Source organism: Lycorma delicatula, chromosome 7, assembly GCF_047948215.1.
Source record: "Lycorma delicatula isolate Av1 chromosome 7, ASM4794821v1, whole genome shotgun sequence".
In the NCBI taxonomy this organism is placed as follows: Eukaryota; Metazoa; Arthropoda; class Insecta; order Hemiptera; family Fulgoridae; genus Lycorma; species Lycorma delicatula.
The window spans coordinates 92,362,626-92,380,886 of NC_134461.1; the positions used below are offsets into that span (position 1 = coordinate 92,362,626).

The 18,261-nt window shown below is 34.8% G+C and overlaps 1 protein-coding gene across 1 annotated transcript in view; it reads right to left on the minus strand.

Moving 5' to 3' along the window:
• Positions 1–558: 558 nt before the first annotated feature.
• The window catches only part of LOC142328336 (ionotropic receptor 75a-like), a 35,533-nt gene continuing 17,830 nt past the window's right edge, over positions 559–18,261 (minus strand). The window contains exons 6-9 of the mRNA XM_075372041.1: positions 15,627–15,844; positions 11,169–11,380; positions 8,948–9,213; positions 559–1,032 (exon numbers count right to left, since the gene is read on the minus strand). Of these exons, the coding sequence (XP_075228156.1) occupies positions 762–1,032; positions 8,948–9,213; positions 11,169–11,380; positions 15,627–15,844 (967 nt within the window). The 3' untranslated portion in view covers positions 559–761. The remainder of the gene's footprint in view (positions 1,033–8,947; positions 9,214–11,168; positions 11,381–15,626; positions 15,845–18,261) is intronic.

The following is an 18,261-nucleotide window of genomic DNA, read 5'->3' on the forward strand; positions in this document are numbered from 1 at the left end:
GTCACATAAATTAAGCTTATAAAAATTTTTTAGCCTCTCTCACTTCAAGAAGTGCATCTGAGAAGTCAGTCAACCCAATAGAAGGCTGGATGGATATTTATTGCATTGCAACAGCAGGAGGCTGGGGTCTGTATCCTTAATTTATCTTACAATCTGAAGCCTGAGAATTTTTATGATGTTTAAAGAGTATCTCTCTTGAGCAACATGGTATTTGAATTGAGGTTTTCTCCCATGGTAAACAATGCGCCAATAGTATGATTTAGATAAGATAACTCACATTTCTGACCTCTGTGATAAGATACATACACAACACTCATTAGATATCAGTATTGTGCTGCCAATACCTCATTTACCTATTTTTTTTTATCATTAAAAGTTGACCCAAGATTAAAGCTGGAAAACAGGAAATATTAAAATAATAGGGGAGAATATAGAATAAATAAGTAGAGGATTGACTAGGGTTGAGGTCAAAAAAAGTTGCAGGGAAGGAGAAATTTTGTAAAAATAAACAAATTTATAAACAGGCAGTAAATAATACATTCATATCATTTTGCAGTATTAAAATGTAATCAAAATCCACTCAGAATCATAAATACCTTATCCTTGCCGTGCATCAACTTATTTTTTACTTATACTTTATGCTATTACAAGCCTTGTTCATAATATTACACAAATTAGAGATTAAAATTTTAAACTGTAAAATTTGTATAACTTCTGTAGTAACACTTACACTATTGACTTTTTCGTTTCCGTATGCATTTTCATTTATGATTAATTTTTTTTCTATATTTTAATTTTTTTCTTACTGTATTATTTTTTTCTCTAAATTTTATTTTACATTTGAACAAAATGATCTCAAAACATAATATTGTTAAAGAGCATATAATTCCAGAAAGAAATACCATATATGCTATTAATACTGACTGCAGTTGAACGCTTGGTATTACTGTATTTCCTTGACAGTGTGGTTTACGCGACCGCCATTTTTTATTCATTCCATCCATAATTCCTGTTTCTTTCATAAGTAGTAACCTGTAAAATAATTTCAGTAACATATAACATTATTATGATTTTATATTTTTATAACATAATGAATCACTATTTGTAATTTAAAAGAAGTTCGTACAAAATATTTGTAATTTTTTTTGCAGCCTTTCTTTTCACTGTTAATCCAAACTGGATTTAACAATTGTCTTTTTAATTTTAAGTGGCATCAATTTTTACAATCATTGTGGTTAGTTTACACAAGATATTTGTAACACAGATGTGCACATCATTTTTATAAAACACTAATTATAAAGAAAAAAAATCAAGCACAAAAATACTCACAAGAAAGAAACTTTCATCACCAGAAACGGCACGGAGATTAAAACATATGAAAAAGTACGGGGAGGACTGGGCCCAAACAGTCCCTTCAAAGATACCTGGATAATGGACTCACTAAAATGATCCTATGCAGTCATAAAAGATGAAAAAAAGAAAAGATAACGAATTATGACCTAAAATTATTTCATTATGTTTAATGAAATCTTTACAAGAGATTAAAATTTCTTAAATTTACCTGGCATTTACTAATTTCTTAACTAACTTCCTTTGCATTTACTTTTTTACAATCCCATTTTATTATTATTGTTTTTATTGTCATTGGGCATCGATTACCAAGATCATTAGCCCTTGTCAATTCCCACAGCAAAAAGTACGAATAAACGATAACATAACTAAAAGTATAAAATAACAAAAAAATTATACACACGTATATAATCACTTAGTCGTTGATAAAAGCTCAGACAACCGAATGGGATGTAAAAGGTCCCGTTCCGTACAAAACAAGAAATAAAACAAAAGAAAAGGAAAATCTAACTATCCTCTTTGGACATAGAATATATTTCGAAGACATGCCTCCGAAAATTAAATTTAAATACAGCAGAAGAAACCGGCTGTATAAAGAAAAATCAGCAAGTTTCTAATAGCACATTCTTCATTTCTCAAAATTCTCTTTATTCCTCCTCCTATTTTAAATTGACGACGCAGATCCAATCCATCATTGGATCCAATCCAATCATTTACGATGCAATCCTTCAATAAGTGTTTGACTGTCAACGGTTGTTGACACTCCTCACAAACCGGTTGATTGCTGCCGGTCAACATATAATTAGATGTTAGGTTCGTATGTCCTATTCGCAACCTTGTTATAACAACCTGTTGTCTTGATTCAGCCTAAATTACCACTACGAATATCGTTAATTAAGCGATTGGAGCGCATCCAGCATAAACTAAAGTCCCAGAGGACCTCAGCTCTGGTCCGTTCGGGAGCTGAGTAGTCTCTAGTCTCCACTTCAGCTCCAAATTTGAGGACCGCTGGGATTAACACTTGGTTGATCGCAACCAAACCATTTAAACTTATTACCCCAATAATAAGTGTGCACTCCAATTCGACCAATCGCCATGTTAGTTAGTAATCACCCGGAAAGTAAACTCCCCGGGCACGACTCCATTGAAACTTAGCTAATCTAACCGAGGCACTGTGCCTTGCACGCCTACCTCTAGCCAATTGCCTGGACGGAGCCCTAGCCACCCGAAATCCTAACCAGGACAAGGTACCCACAAACGCCAACGCAGGTTAGAGGAGCAATAAACTAGTCAAGTAGACAATAGCGGTAAAAATCGCAGGGGAAAACTAAGACTACCAGGTCCCACACCATCAAAAAGTACGGCAACTCAGTTTAAGACTGAGACTAACAAATATAAAAGACAGATCCACTCTCAATGCGCGCAGACCGACGCATACTTACAGAATTTGGCTCTGTGGCCAAAACGACAGCGCTTAAAGCACCTTTGTACATCCACGTTCAGGACGTAAGATCAACGTACAATCTACCCTCAGACACAAACTTCTTAAAGAGACCAGCGCCGAGTTCTAATACACTGTGATAGCGCTGGGCATCACGCTTACCAGTCTTGAAGAGTAGCCAACACTCTTTCCTGAAGTTGGCCTCATCCATTTCGGTATTCTGCTCCCTAATGAGAGACAGAACATCGGATAGCCATCGGTCAATGTCGTAGACAATGACCCGGGGCCTATACTTTCGCTTCGGGTCGACCTTAACCTCGAGCTTCAGGAGACTCCGAGATGACTTGGACTGTCTCCTTGTCACTCGCAATCACTACCAGACCCTTGCTGGGTCTCTTTAATTTCCCTGATCTTGAGTTTTTTTCCGATCTCTATGAAGAGCGACCTGGAAATCCTTCTTGAGTTGTCTAATAGTCTTAGTAGACCCCCTCAAGTTTGTTTACTAAAATAACGGGCTGCTTCGAGGCTTGACTAGTCTCACGTTTGTCTTTGACAACATCAGCGTATCGCTTCTACTATCTCAAAGCAGGCGTCGGGACGTGCCTTGACCTCCGCGGGCCTGGGAGACCAAATTCTCAATTCCATCTGCCAAAGCAAACAGAACACCCTTAACATGCCGTAAATGTGGCAATATTCTGCTCCTCGCTGACGCTGCGGGGACCTTCGACAAAGTCTAGAAGGTTATCTATGCTCTGTTGAGCCGCTGCTAGCATCGCATACGAACTGCCAGGTTTACCCTGAGCAGCCAAAAAATCCTCGACCAACGGGTCGCGTCTAACTTCCCGGGTGGGAATCCCTTCATCTACCTCTGAGACCTCACTCTCTGAACACGAGGGGAACCTCGTGTAGCATGGCCAGAGTTACCTTAACCTCACTACCATGGGGTCGAGTCATGCTCGCTGTCATCCTTTCTACAAAGAAACTCTGGGCGAACCCACAAATGTGACTACTGTCCGCGGCGAGCCACAGACAGCTGGGGACCTTCTTTATTCCCCTGTCACTCTTTGTACCTCTTGGCCGCTATTGGATCGATTGGGTACAATACGTAAACGTACGGCACGAAATCACAGATTATGGTCCCCGCTCTAAAAAATAGCGCAAGCAGGACTACGGAAAATCGCTTGCTTGTAACAGGGTCTTACGACCAGGACCCACCTTTTAACAAAGGCCTTGTTGCCACCTTTCAAAGGTGGCAACAAGGTCGTTGTCACCTTTCAGCCGCGATGAGGGGGGTACGCGTCGCAGTAAATGTATCCCTCTTACCTCCGCGAAAGTAAGAAATAATGAGCCCAAAATGAATAAGCGCTAGCTGTGTCGACAGTCTTATAATCAGCAAAACCTTGATACTACTGGAAGGTACTCTCTCGACCAGCAGCCAGAAAATAACTGAGTATAGAGCAAAACACAGGATCTCTGGACACACTTAAGGAGACCAGAGATACTCTCAGCAAAACGGAGATCGTGGTTCTAACGAAGAGGCGTATCGACACCCTTCTCTCCCTGCGGGTCGGGGTAGAGGTTGTCGAGACCAAGCCGGCCGCAAAGTACCTCGGTATGATGATTGACCGGAAACTCAGCTTTGCTGAGCAGCTTCGGAGAGCCGCCGACAAAGCTACAAGAGCCGTAACTGCTCTCAGCCGGCTCATGGGCAATGTCGGCGGACCGAAGGCCAGCAGACGGCGATTGCTAATGTCCACAGTGCATTCCATCCGGTTATACGGATCGAGTGTGGCCCCAGGCATTAAGAACTGCAAGAGACTGGAAGCGGCTCGCGCAGACGCAACGCACCGCAGCCTTGCGAGTCGCTTCCGCATATCCGACGGTATCCGAGTCTGCAGTACTGATGGTCGCCGGCCTCATACCCATCGCTGTTTTGGCAAGGAAACGCCAGGTGATCTACAGGAGGCGACGGGCAGGCGAAGACCGGGAGACCATTGCCAACGAGGAACGCACTCGCACGTTCTTCGCATGGCAAAAGACCTAGAACCACGAGACCAGAGGACGATGGACCGCATATGGCTTATCCCTCTGGTCAGACCATAGACGGAGCGGCGGCATGGAAAAGTGGAGTACTACATGACCCAATTTTTTAACGGGTACAGGTACTTCCGCACTTACCTCCATGTCATAGGGAAAGCGCCGTCCCCCGGCTGCCTCTATTGCCCTGGTGTATGGGACGACGCTGAGCACAAATGTGCTTTTTCAAATGTGCGGCAGATCGAGGGACACTAGAAGCGGATCTCGGAGCACTGAGCCCCCACAACCTGGTTGCGATGATCCTCTGCAATCTGAGCAGCTGGGAAAGTGTAGTCCGATTCGTCGGCAACATTCTCAGGATCAAAAAGGTTGACCTGGATAGTCCTGAAAATTAGGTAGCACCTAATCAGGCTAGTATAGGAGGACTCGACCGGAAGTAATGTGTTAAATGGTTCCGGGTTGAGTTCTGGTAGAAAGCGGGGTTGTTTTAGTCGGTAATCTGCTGATAGTGATTGGATAATACCATCAGAGGGAGTCGGACACTAAGTGCGTAAATGCATTTCCACCTCCCTTCGCAAAAATAAAAATATTATTGTCAGTCCATTATCCAAGTCTCTTCAATGGGACTCTTTGGCTTGCGGTCCTTTCAGTACTTTTTCATACGTTCCGATATTTGTGTTCAAAATGTTTGTGTTGTGAATGTAAAGCAATTTTTGTTCTTGATTTTCTTGTTTAATTTTATGTTATCTGTGATATCTTCAGTGTAAGGTCAATTTCCTTTAGATTCTCTCTTATTTCTCTTATCCGTCTGCATCTTGTCTTGGTGTTTTTCGAGTTGAGATTGTACTGTACTAGCTGTTTCGGAAGTCTTGCATGATATGTCCAAAAAATCCTAGTCTCCTCTTACACATGGTATCAGTGATGGTTCTAACTCTTTGAACACGACTTCGTTGGGCACAATCCACTAGTGCCCGTCTTTCTAGTACTTTTTATTGATACAGGTTCTTCCAATTATTCTTTCGATTTTCTAGACTCTGTCTGTCCTTGATTGTTCGTTCAGGTGGAAGAGAGTTTCTGCTGCATAAGTGGCTTCTGGTTTTATAACTGTTGTAGTGTCTTATTTTTGCTTTTATTGATAGGCATTATTTATTGTAAGTGAACCAGGTTAAGTTTTGAGCTTTAGCTAGTTTGGAAGATTTTTTTTTAGATTGTTTCTCTGAGGTGTTTAAACTGGGTTACTATATTGATTTTATTAGTATTTATGTTTACTTTTTAATCGTGTTGGTTTTTGGGACATAATTTCTGTCTTTTCGAATGATATTTTGAGGCCAATTTTATTTGCAATGTTTTGAAGTTCTAATATCTGTGATTTAGCTTCGTCGATGTCATTTGCTAGCAGCGCCAAGTCGTTGGCGAAACAAAGACAATTTATTTTGATTTTTTGGCCTATTTTTATTTTTGAGGGTATTTTTTTAGCATTCCCTCATTGCCATTTCTAGACCGCTGTTGAATAATAGCAATGAGACCCATCACCTTGGAGCAGTTCTGTTTTGATCCCAAATGGTTCAGGGAGCTCACCTCTGAATTTTACCTTCGACTTAGTGTTTGTGAGGGTCAGTTTTATATGTTTATTTATTTGATATGTAGTTCAAGGTGTCTTAGAATTTTTAGTAGGGATGCTCTTTGGATGCAGTCATAAGCTTCTTGAAATCTACAAATGTTATTACCATATCTCTGTTTATTTTCCTCTTGTAATCCATTATTAGCTTGAGACTCATGATCTGGTCTGGGCAGCTCCTCCAGGGTTTGAAACCTCCCTGGCATCTCCTAGTTCTTTATCATGTTGTGAACACTCTTGAAAAAATTTTGTATGTTATGGAAGGAGATTCCCCTGTAATTGTTAGGGTCTGTTTTGTCTCCTTTTTTGTGTAGCAGATGGATGAGGGCTGTTGTCCAGTGTTCTGGTAGTTCTTTGATCCAGATGTTGATGAAGGGAAATTTCTGCTCATCTACCTGCATGTTTCCAGATTTCTATAAAAGTTTGATCTTCTCCTGCTGCTTTGTAATTCGTCATCTCACCTAGTGTTAGACTCACCTAGTGTAGACTTCTTTTATCGTAGGAAGTTGATGTTTACTGGTGGTGTTGTTATTGTGGTGTTTGTGTTGAAGTTTAGGAGTTCTGTCCGTTCTTTGCAATTTAGGAGTTTGTTGAAATATTTAGCTAGGATTTCCGCATTGTCTTTATTGTTATGGGCCTGTTTGCGGTTTTCATTCTTTATTAGAAGGGTTGAAGGTTAGTATTTTTGGAGCTGATTTTTTAAGGTTTAACCAACCAACACCGAGTTCAGAGACGGCAGCATTTGGATACGGTAGGCTGCCACTTAGAAAATAACATGCAATTGGAAGCATTGGAATGCCCAACACCATATACATGAGCAAGAAAAATACAAATTCTAAAATCAAACCAAAGTAAAACACCTACATTTCCACACACAATGTAAACTTGCAGAATGGTAAACTAAAAATAATATCTGGCCTAATGGACCAACAAAAAATTCTCATCATGGGTCTGCAGGAAATAAGAAACTCCAACCAGGACCCCATGGAATCTCAAGGATACAGGCTCTACAAAGGTATACCTGGGAAGAGGGTGATGAAAAATGTCCCACAGTTTGAAACAGGTGTTTTAATCAGCCTCAAAATAATAAACTCCACACAAGAATTCAAGTCAGAATCCCCAAGAATCTAATCACACCCTAAAAACAGCTAATAAAATCTATGCTGTAATTAACGCCCATGCACCCACTAATATTAAAAATAACTCTCCAAAAGACCATAAAGAAACAGAAGTTCTGGAAACTACTCAACCTGAGAACAAATAATATCCCCAAAAACCATGCTAAACAATTAATTGTTGACTTTAATGCTCAAATAGGCAGAAAAAGAAGATACTGAGCCATAAGTGGAAAATGACCTGCCCAAAAGAAAACAAACAAAAACAGAGTCTTGTTGATTTCTGCAAAAACTACTACCTAATTTTGAAATCCTCATTTTTCAAGAGGAAACCTCAAAACCTGGGAAAACCCTGACTACACTAAAGAAGAATAGTAACTAAACTATGTCTTAATGGACAAACACCGCCACAAGGAGATCTATAATGTAAAAGTCCTCTGAGAAGTAGACACAGACTCAGATCACTATATAGTCAAAATTAAAATTAAATTTACTCCCAAAGAAAGCAACAAAACCAAGCCTCTAAAACTAAACGAAAAATAGTCTAACTAATCGAGAATGGAAATTACCAAGAAGCAATGAATGATAAACTTGAAGATTTAGTCAACAACCTTAAACAAATTGGAGAACAATTAGTCCCAATAAAATCTTGTAAAAACCATCAATGTTGGAACCGTGAATGTGATGAAACGGTTTGTCTGAGAAATGGTGCACCTTGTGGAAGCTCAATCCAACTTTTGTTAAAGCTGTTATTTTTAGAAAAGTTACAAAGTCTGATCCTTAACATTATGCCCTCATCCCATTTTATTTTATTCAAAAATATTTTGTTATCCATACCAAAACTATTGGCTCCTATTAAGGTCAAATGATCAGGACTCAAATAGTATTCTGAATTCAGTAATTTGCCGAAAGACCTCTTTTACTTCATTTATATATATGTGCACTTATCATTTGTTTCTAAAATTCATTTGTGACATCTCTAGTGACTACAGATAGGGAAGGCAAAAAGAAGTAAAATCTTTCAAATTAAGTATCCCAAAAAATCTGAATATATTATTTTTAATGTGACTGATGAAACTTATTTAATGTGATATTTTGTAACATATTTTCATGTTTTATTTTTATTATTTTAATAAATATTCCCAAAATTCGGGATTAATTTTGAGACCATGGGAAGCTAAATGAAATAAACCCATAAAATAGTATGGAAACTGTTTTCAGTGAGTGTTTAATATTATGTGAAATGCATTATTTTAACATACAGAGATTAAATCTCAGTAAAATGTTGACTATGTAGGTACATTTTTTAAATTGTTCTTTCAGGGGAATTTTTACTTTGTCATAAATACAATGATTAAAAAATGTTTTGAATAAAACATGACTTACCCATGATTGAAATATTCCATAAGAGGTGAATTTCGTCTTAATGGTATTTGTAATTTTACAGGTAATTCTAATTTAATTTCTTGCAGCGAACAAGTGTCTTCATTTGAAAAGGTATTCTCAATAATTCGGTAAACTATTGGTTCTTCCGAATAGAATGCAAATTGTGTTTTTTGTACTAAATATATACCTTCCATTGGTTTTAAATACCCTGTTCCTTTTTTTAAGTTTTTATTAAACATTTCTCTTACTATTGGATCAGTAGATGTCTGAAAAATTTAACAAAAGTTGTTAATTTTAAATATATTTATTTTGTTCAAGCTGACTTAGTATCTCTCCTTTTCATTTGGTAATTTACAGGTTCAAACCCCAATCAGGCATTATTTTACATTCACTACAAAATATACCTATCCAAACAGAAGCAACACAACTGTAACTGATTATCAATCTGTAGATACTATCATATCAGTAATTTAAAAAATATAATAATTGCGTTTATGTATACATTTTGAACTTGACTTTTTTACCAGAATACTTATTTACCCACCAAACATATCTTGATTTATGTACAGGTCAATAACAGTATATCATTGTTAAATTTTACCATTTTTTATACCAGCTAATGATAAAATGAGTTAAGAGTTTTATTATTTTTGTAGATTTATAATATCTGTCCTTAATATACTGAAATGTACTGTCATTGCCTTAATTGTGAAAAAAAAATAAACAGAACAGCTTTATTTTATAGCCATTTAATGTATTTTTAAATATCTTTAAGAATAGCTGTTTTTTTTAAAATATATATTTTTCTCCCATTTATGATTTCTTATACCGGGTTTTTAAAATGCAACCCAATTTAAAGAATAATAATGTGATATATTTAATGCGATTAGTTATAAATATTACAACTATTTGTGCAAACAATATTGAGTTCAAAATTTTTTATAACAAATGTTGAAAGCGTTCACCATTTTCATCAGTGTTATTACTATTACCCCGTTTTTTTCATATGACGTGCAACCTTTCAAACCGTACTTCTTCCAATTTCTTATAATTCTTCAGTTATGCTGGTTTCAGTTTTTCATTGGTGTGTTCAATATTTTTGAATATATAACCTTTTATATAACCCCAGAGAAAAAATCTACCGGAGAAAGATCAGGTGACCAGCCTGGCCATAAGCCAGTCAATATTACTTTTTTCAAAGAAATTTCTCAAAAGTTCCATTGTTGTTCTTAATATACGACATGTGACCCTTTCTTTTTGAAACCACAAATTTCTCTCAATTCCAGATTTGCAATAAATTACATTATAATTTCTTGTTAGAGGTCTGCATTAAGAGTATTTTAAAAGAATACGGGGCCAATTATTCTTCACCTCGAAATTGTACATTACACACCAATTTTCTGTGGGTATAGGGGTCAAGAATGGATGATATGAGAATTGTTGGCGTTTCAGTAGCAATCATTCTGACTGTTAGCATAACCATTCAAATGAAACCAAGCTTCATTTATAAAAAATACATTATCCAACACTTTAATGCTCTCCTGAACAAACTAATTAAATCTTTTGATTTACTGAACCACGTATATAGTGGAGTTTAGCAGCATAATCAACTGTGTGCAACTCATGTGATACATGAATTCGGTATGGCTTTAAGTAAAGTAGCCAGGTAGCTTTAAAGTCACTATACAGAGATATTCCTTTTTGTTGCAATTTTCATAATGATTTGTTGGGTGAGTTTAAAAAGCTTATCCTAACATTTTTCACTGTTTCATTAAGTACTAAATGTTTCCGTCTATGTCTCTGATTGCAAACAGAACCAGTACCTCTATATTTCTTTATCAAATGATGAACCGAAGATTTATTTGGTACATTCTTACCTGGGAACTGCAATTGAAAAGTTTCTTGGCACAAAACAAAAGATTTAAATGTTAAATAATTTTTCACAATAAAAATCCTTTCTTCCATGTTAAAAACCATTTCTTCTTAATAAAAACACAGATAACCAAAAATAACTAACTGTTCACAAAAAAGAACTAGAAAATTATATCAGCTGGTAATAAGACAATAATAATAGGTAGTGATGCCAACCTCTCATCCAAAATTATTGTATTAACTTTTTTTAAAAGTATTTTGCTTAGATTGTGTTTGAAAACAAATACCCAGTATATCAGATTAAAATTATTTGAATCTCAAAAGATGTTTTACCTCAGTAAGAGCTTACCTCAAAAAAGTTTTTGATGTAAGAATGATCTTGAATACCAAGTGTAAATGAACTGTCTAATAATTGTTTTGGAGTACGAAGATTTTTTGGTGGGGGTTGCAGTAAAGATGTGACTATCATAGAATTGTAAAATGTTACTATTATTACACCCATTATCAAAGTACAAAAGAGTACTATTCTTTCTGGTACTTTATTTGAACTAGTCGCCAACCCTGAAACATAAATTTTATATTGTTTATTGTGGGTAGATGTGTTTCAGTATAACTTATGTGGAAATAAAAAGATTAAAAAATTAAAATAAAAGGTGATAAAATTAAAAATGTTAAATAACCTATGAAGTCATTCTGAAGAAACATATCTGCTGCAGCGCCCCCTGGCGACTTATAACCATAAAACTAATCTAATAACCTGCTCTGAGGTGATACCTATGTATTGCAAAAAAACACATCAAAATCGACTCAGCTGTTTAAGAAAAACACATCTATTGCAGCGCCTCCTGGTGGCCTACAACTGTAAACATGTCTAAGAACCTGCTCTGAAGTGACACCTCTACGTAATGCAAAAAACCGCATTCAAATCGGCCCCGTAGTTTTTGAGGAAAATGGTAACAAACAAAATCTCTTATTCCAAATGCATATACCACATCCGTTCCATCATGGGTATAAATGTAAATATATATTCATAATGTTTGCAGATGATATCACTGTTTTGGTTCAAGAACTCACTTCACAAGCAATGTAATTAATAATGTGAACAACTGATTGATTATTCAGTAATATTATTATTTTTATTTAAATAACAACAAAACTAATTAATTACATTAATTTTATATAAAAAAATTAATTTTTCCAAAGCAAACTGCCTAGGACTCATAAATGAATGTGTTAACTGGTCAGATCATATTTCTCATTTTATCAGGCATTTAACCCCTAGTTTTATCCTGTATAATCTTGCAAGAATATTAGAAAAGAGTACTGTATATACAATACATTAAGATATTTGTACCTCTACGTTAGGTATGGGATAGAATTTTAGAGTAATGCACAGCAGGTTTGGACAATTTCTTTTAAGAATAAAAGAAAGTACTCAGAATAGTATGTAATATATTCTTCTGAATAAAAATGTTCTAAGGAAGAGCCCATATTAACCATTTATTCAGTCTACAAAAATTTGTATTTTCATGGAAAAAAATAATAATATTGAAATGGTGATTGATACTGACAAAGCAGATATAATAAAATCTTAAAAATGCATGTACATAATACTAACATTTGTAGAAAGGGGCCCTGAATTTTGATATCAGAATAGTATACTATTTCCAGACATATAAGAAAGTATTTTTAGTTTTAAGATATTTAAAAGAAAGCTTATGAAATATCTAAGAGAATCCACTTTTTACAGTATCAAGAAGGCACTGTGAAATGGATATGGTTATCTGCATTTACATTATAAAATTATATATTTTGTGTTTTACATCAATGTAAATGAATTTGTTATTGTAGATCAAAAATTTTAAATCCATGGTTATATTTTTTCTTCTTGCAGAATAGTTTATTGCACTATTTTCTCATTTTTTTTTTTAAACAAATCTTAGATTGATAATGATTTTGGTAAGTGATAAAATGTGCTACCCACCAAAGAGTAAAAATCAAAGATTGAACTTGCTGTGATAAAAAGTGGTCCAAAAGTCGCAGTACAGCCTATTATTTTAGAAGTTGTAAAGAAAATGAAACATCTGGATACACCAACATAAAATAGGTATGAGGACCCATGTTTGGGGCATAACACAACAATGGCCGCCATTTTGAATCGACGTCCATTTACTTAAATGGGAAGGGGATCATGTGACGTATGAAAAAAGATTTAAATTTTACCAGGAGTTCATTTCTGCAATCAGATTTCACATAATTGTTACGGTGTAGGTGTTATTGGCATCCATAATTGACACTGGAGGGCTAAATGTTGTGTTCAGTATGTCGTGTGTTTTGTAGAATGCGTAACTCCAGTTGTTTAATCCAGTCAGCAGACACTTGCAGAAGCACTTCTGGTGTGATTTCCGTGCAGCACAGCGTAATTCTTTGTTGCAGGTGAAGAACATCACGAATCTTCTCTGCGTAAACAAGTTGCTTCAAATACCTCCACAAATAAAAGTTCATAGTTGTGAGGTTGGGTGATCTTGATGACCATTCCACTGGGCCACACTAACCAATCCATTGCCTAGGCAACTGGACATCAAGACACTGACAAACATTTAGCCCAAAGTGTAGCAGAGCATCATCTTGTTCAAAAAATGAAGGGAATGTTCCATTTTCATTTAAAAGGGAGGGAAAGATATGTCTCTCAGCATGTCCAAGTACCGCTCGGAATTAAGGGTTCCATCAATGAAGATTGGTCCAACTACAAGGGTATCCCATATCCCACATTACACCATAATTTTAACATCAACAAAATTGAATGGGTCAATCCAGTGGGAATTTTCATCACACCAATATCGGTGATTCTGTTGGTTCACCTCACCACTGACATAAAACATTGCCTCGTCACTGAATAGGATCTTGGTGGAAATGTAGGGTTGTTCTGATATTGATGTAATGCCCACATACAGAACTCGACGCATCTGTCTGGATCATCCTCAGAAAGTTTTTGCAGCATTTGTACCTTAAATGGGTGCTATTTGTTGCTATGAAGAATACGCAGAATGGAGGAATGAGTAACACCAATTTCACTTGCAAGACATTGAGTGCTGCATTTGGGATCCTCGCAAAGGCAGCCAAGGCCATCATCGAGGTTGTCTCATCAGTTGAAGATTTGGGATGACCACGACATCACCTATCTTGATATGTGACATGCAACAGTGTTATGCAAAATCAGTGGTCTCTCTGGCTGGCGCCTGTTGAAATCTGCTGGAACAACTCTACTGGTTTGTTCACCAAACATCAGGTTACCTAAATTTGTTCATTCTTCGTCAAAGCCATCATATGTCACCTGCAAAAGAATAAGATTTTCAAACTTTTGGATGCCAATAACTCCTACATCATAACAGTTATGTGAAATCTGATTGCAGAAATGAATTCCTGGTAAAATTTAAATCTGTCTTCATATCTCACATGACCCCCTTCCCATTTAGGAAAATGGAAGTCGATTCAAAATGGCAGTCATTGTTGTGTTATGCCCCAAAGGTGGGCCCTCATACCTAATTTATATTGGTGTATCCAAATGTTTCATTTTATTTACAATTTCTGAAATAATAGGCTGCACTGCAACTTTTGGACCACTCTGTACTTCTCTCAAATCAATTGTAAGAAATATGTCAAAATGATTGGTGTGCTAAAATAGACAGTGACCTGTTAAAGATATTGTATTGTAGTGATGTTCATTGATGTGACTCAGTCACTAGGAAATAGTCAACTCGTATTGATTACACTTGGAGCACACCTCTTATATATGAATTCAATTAATTTGCTATATGTCTGCTGTGTAACAGTTTGTCATGTTTTCATTGATTATTTATTTTGTGGCGAAAATCGAATTGGTGTGCAAAATCAATGATATTCTATAGATAATCTGATTCTATTCTATTTAGTTTATTTTTCAACATTAATTTCATTTTTCTCCTGAATTAAGGAGGGGGTCCTTTACCTTGGTGTATTTCACTTAATAAACAAAATGATTTTTAATTCTTATTTGTCTCTTGATAATGTTAAAAACCGTTTATTTCTTATGTGGTTTGAATGTTAAATTGTTGACACCACCTTAATTAGGGTTTTATTTTGTATAGTCATCCTTCTTTCACAACCACTTACGGTTGATTTTGTTTTTCTTAGATCCAATTGCTTTGAAAATATTCTTTGTATTTATTTGTGGATGTTTTGTGTTCCTTAATCTACGAAACAGTACTGTTGTTTTGAGAAATGAGCAATAATATCCTTTATGTTTGTTCTCTTCCTTCACATTACTTTATCAGAAATGCAATTTAAATCCATATCTCTTCATAACAATGTTTTATCTATCTAGCCCTTCTTTGTCCATCCAAGATGAAAATATTCTTACTTACCTTTAACTCTGTTTTGTTTGAATGTTTAAATTTTCTCAGTTTATTCTATCCTTTTCTGTAGCTTTCAAATTCGAAGTCCTTATACTTTAAACTATTTTTTTTTTCATTCTCCCATAAATATTTTGAAATCTCATTGTGCAAGTTTATGTTTAATTCTCTTCAGCCTGATTTCTGAAACATATCTCTGCATAGTATGGGAACAAACTAAATTTTATATAGAAATTCTTTGTATTTCATCAGTATTTGTTTATATTGTTAAATCCTCTTTAAAATGAGATTTTTCAATTAAACTTTAAAAAAAAATTTCATCCTGTATTGACAGTGCAGTCATCAGGCAGAAAACCATTAACAACCCATGTAAATTAGTATAACTTTGAAGTAAAATTAAAAAAAAAAATTATTACCTTGTTGGTAGAGTGCACCAATAGCAATAATAATGTTGCCAGTTAATGTTTTATCTTCATCTGCTGAATTAGTTGGGCTTAAATGTTTAATTAATGTTAAAATTACTCCAACTGCAAGAGTCAAACAAAGTATAAATACCCATACTGTTGAAGAGAATGGAATTACTAGAGCTTTATATGTTGCAAGAGTTCTTGGATGGCGAAAAATAAAAGAGCATCTGTAATGTTAATATCATGTTAGTTTAATAAAATATTTTTAAAGCTAGTAGTTTTTTAATCTTTTTAATAATGTTATTATTCAAAGTAAAGTTTTCTACGTTCAGTTAAACTGTGTCAAAGCTATGTTCAAAAATTAAATATATGAATTTAACACTTTTAAAGAAGGTTCTACCTCATAAAAAAGAAGTAAATATATTTGGTTTAAAGACAGTGTTGATTTGTTTAACATGATGATGCAGTAACACTTGAAAATTGTTAAAATAATTAGCAACTTTTAAATTAATGGAAATTTTTTCCAAAGGCCTTTTGGAGCTAATTATTAGTACTTTACTTTTTGGGGTTTTCAGTCTACTGTTGTAATGTGTCACTTTCAAAACAAACAAAATACATAAATCATATAGAAAACTTATGTTTGCAATCATCTCATAGAAACTGGACATGTGTTTAGATTTTAACTATAACATATCAATTTTACACATGTTACATAAAACCATGATCCAACACCATTGAACAATATGCAGTTTTTTTTTAGAATGATGTTTGACTGGTTTGGTACTTTAACCATTTCATATATTTTGTTTACTTTTTGTTTTTCCCGTTGTCCACGTTCTGCTACCATTAAGTGCTATTCTCATACAAACACTTTTATGAATATCTTTTAAATTCATAAATCTGCATTTGTTGCCAATGTCTTTTTTTCATGAATGCTTACCTTGCATGAGCATCTTTACTTTTTAAACTCTTCCTTATTTCATTTACCCTTTGTAATTTTATTACATAGGCAAAAAATTTCTGCTACTCTAAGATATTATGAAATTTACAAAAAACATTAAATGTTATAAAACAACATATTAAAAAACCCAACATAGATTTAATATATTATTCAATTATACTCTTAATGGCGGTTTTCCTTACTTTCTTAAGATAATGCCTTATTTTCTTAAGAGAGGGACTGTAAATTCCACTGAAAAAATGATTACAATTAATTTCGCTTGAAAGAATATGGTTCATTATTTTGAGATCAGTTCTTTTAATAAAAATAAAACTGAAATGAACAATAGTTTTATGAAACTTTTAATAAATTTAATTTTCATGACTTGAAATCTAACTCTTTTTCAGTCCTCTAAATTAGCAGTTTTAAAACTTTTTTTTATGTACCGAAAGTATATACCAGGTGCAGCAAAATTGATGGATGATATTAAATTGTAAATTAAGTAATTTATTGTTAGATTTAGATAGTAATATTACACAATTAGAAAGTCCATAGAAAAATATTTTATGTAATCCTTGCGTTTTAAAAATAACATCACTAAGATGGGCACAATTGTTCAGTAAACAAGTCTTTGCACGTCGCTTGAGAGAGGTCCATTGTCTTCCTCAACATTTCTAATGGAACCTGTTGAATTGCAGCTGTGATTGATTCTTTTAAATCATCTATGCTGTGAAGTTGATTCTCATAGACCTTATGTTTTAAATGCCCCCATAAGAAATAGTCGCAGAGGATTGTGAAGTTATGTCACCATCATGAGAAATGACTTTTCCTGGAAACAATCATCGAACAGTATCATTGAGATCTGTATCGTGTGAGATGTTACACCATCTTGTTAAAACTATAGCAAGCATAAATCAGCATCATGTTGGCTTAGCATTGGTAAAAGAAAATGTCCAGCATGGTCACATAACGCTCAGATGTTATCGCTACTGTTGCTCCTTCATTGTCTTGAAAAAAATATGATCCAAAAATCTCAAATGAACTCACTCCACACCAAACTGTCACTTTCTCGAGAAATGATATTCAGTGTGAAAGGGTTTTGTATCCAAGGAATTTAGAATAGATTTCTTTAAAATACTCTTCTAAAGTTTCATTGAGTATTAGGCAATGATGTTTTATGCTATTATTAATAATATTATCTTTAATTTAAATTTTGTGTACTGTACAAAATTTTCCAGATTTGGAAATGATTGCAGGTTGTCATTTGAAACACTATTTGAAAAATGCCTTAATTTTTTCATCTACCAAAAATCAATTCATTTTCACTTTGCAAACTTAAATTTACACCGAGGCATTAAAAACATTAAGTAAGCTAGTGTTGTGATCCTTAATTACACTGTTCAAAATTAGTACCCATTAGGAACACTTGCTTGGACCTTTGAATGTAGTCCAAATAACCTGCTTAGCATTTTTCTTGCAGAAAGCCATTCACCTCTGTTGTTTAGCAGTAACTGAATGTGGTCACTGCTCATTTCAAAACAGTTTAAAAAATCAACTATTGTTAAAGCCCGTGATTTTTTTTTTTTTTTTTATAATCTCTGGGACTACTATTAGGTATTGCTTCAGAGGATGAGATGAATGATTTATGTGAAAATGCCATGCCTGACCAGGATTCAAACCTGGGACCTACAGATGAAAGGCCGA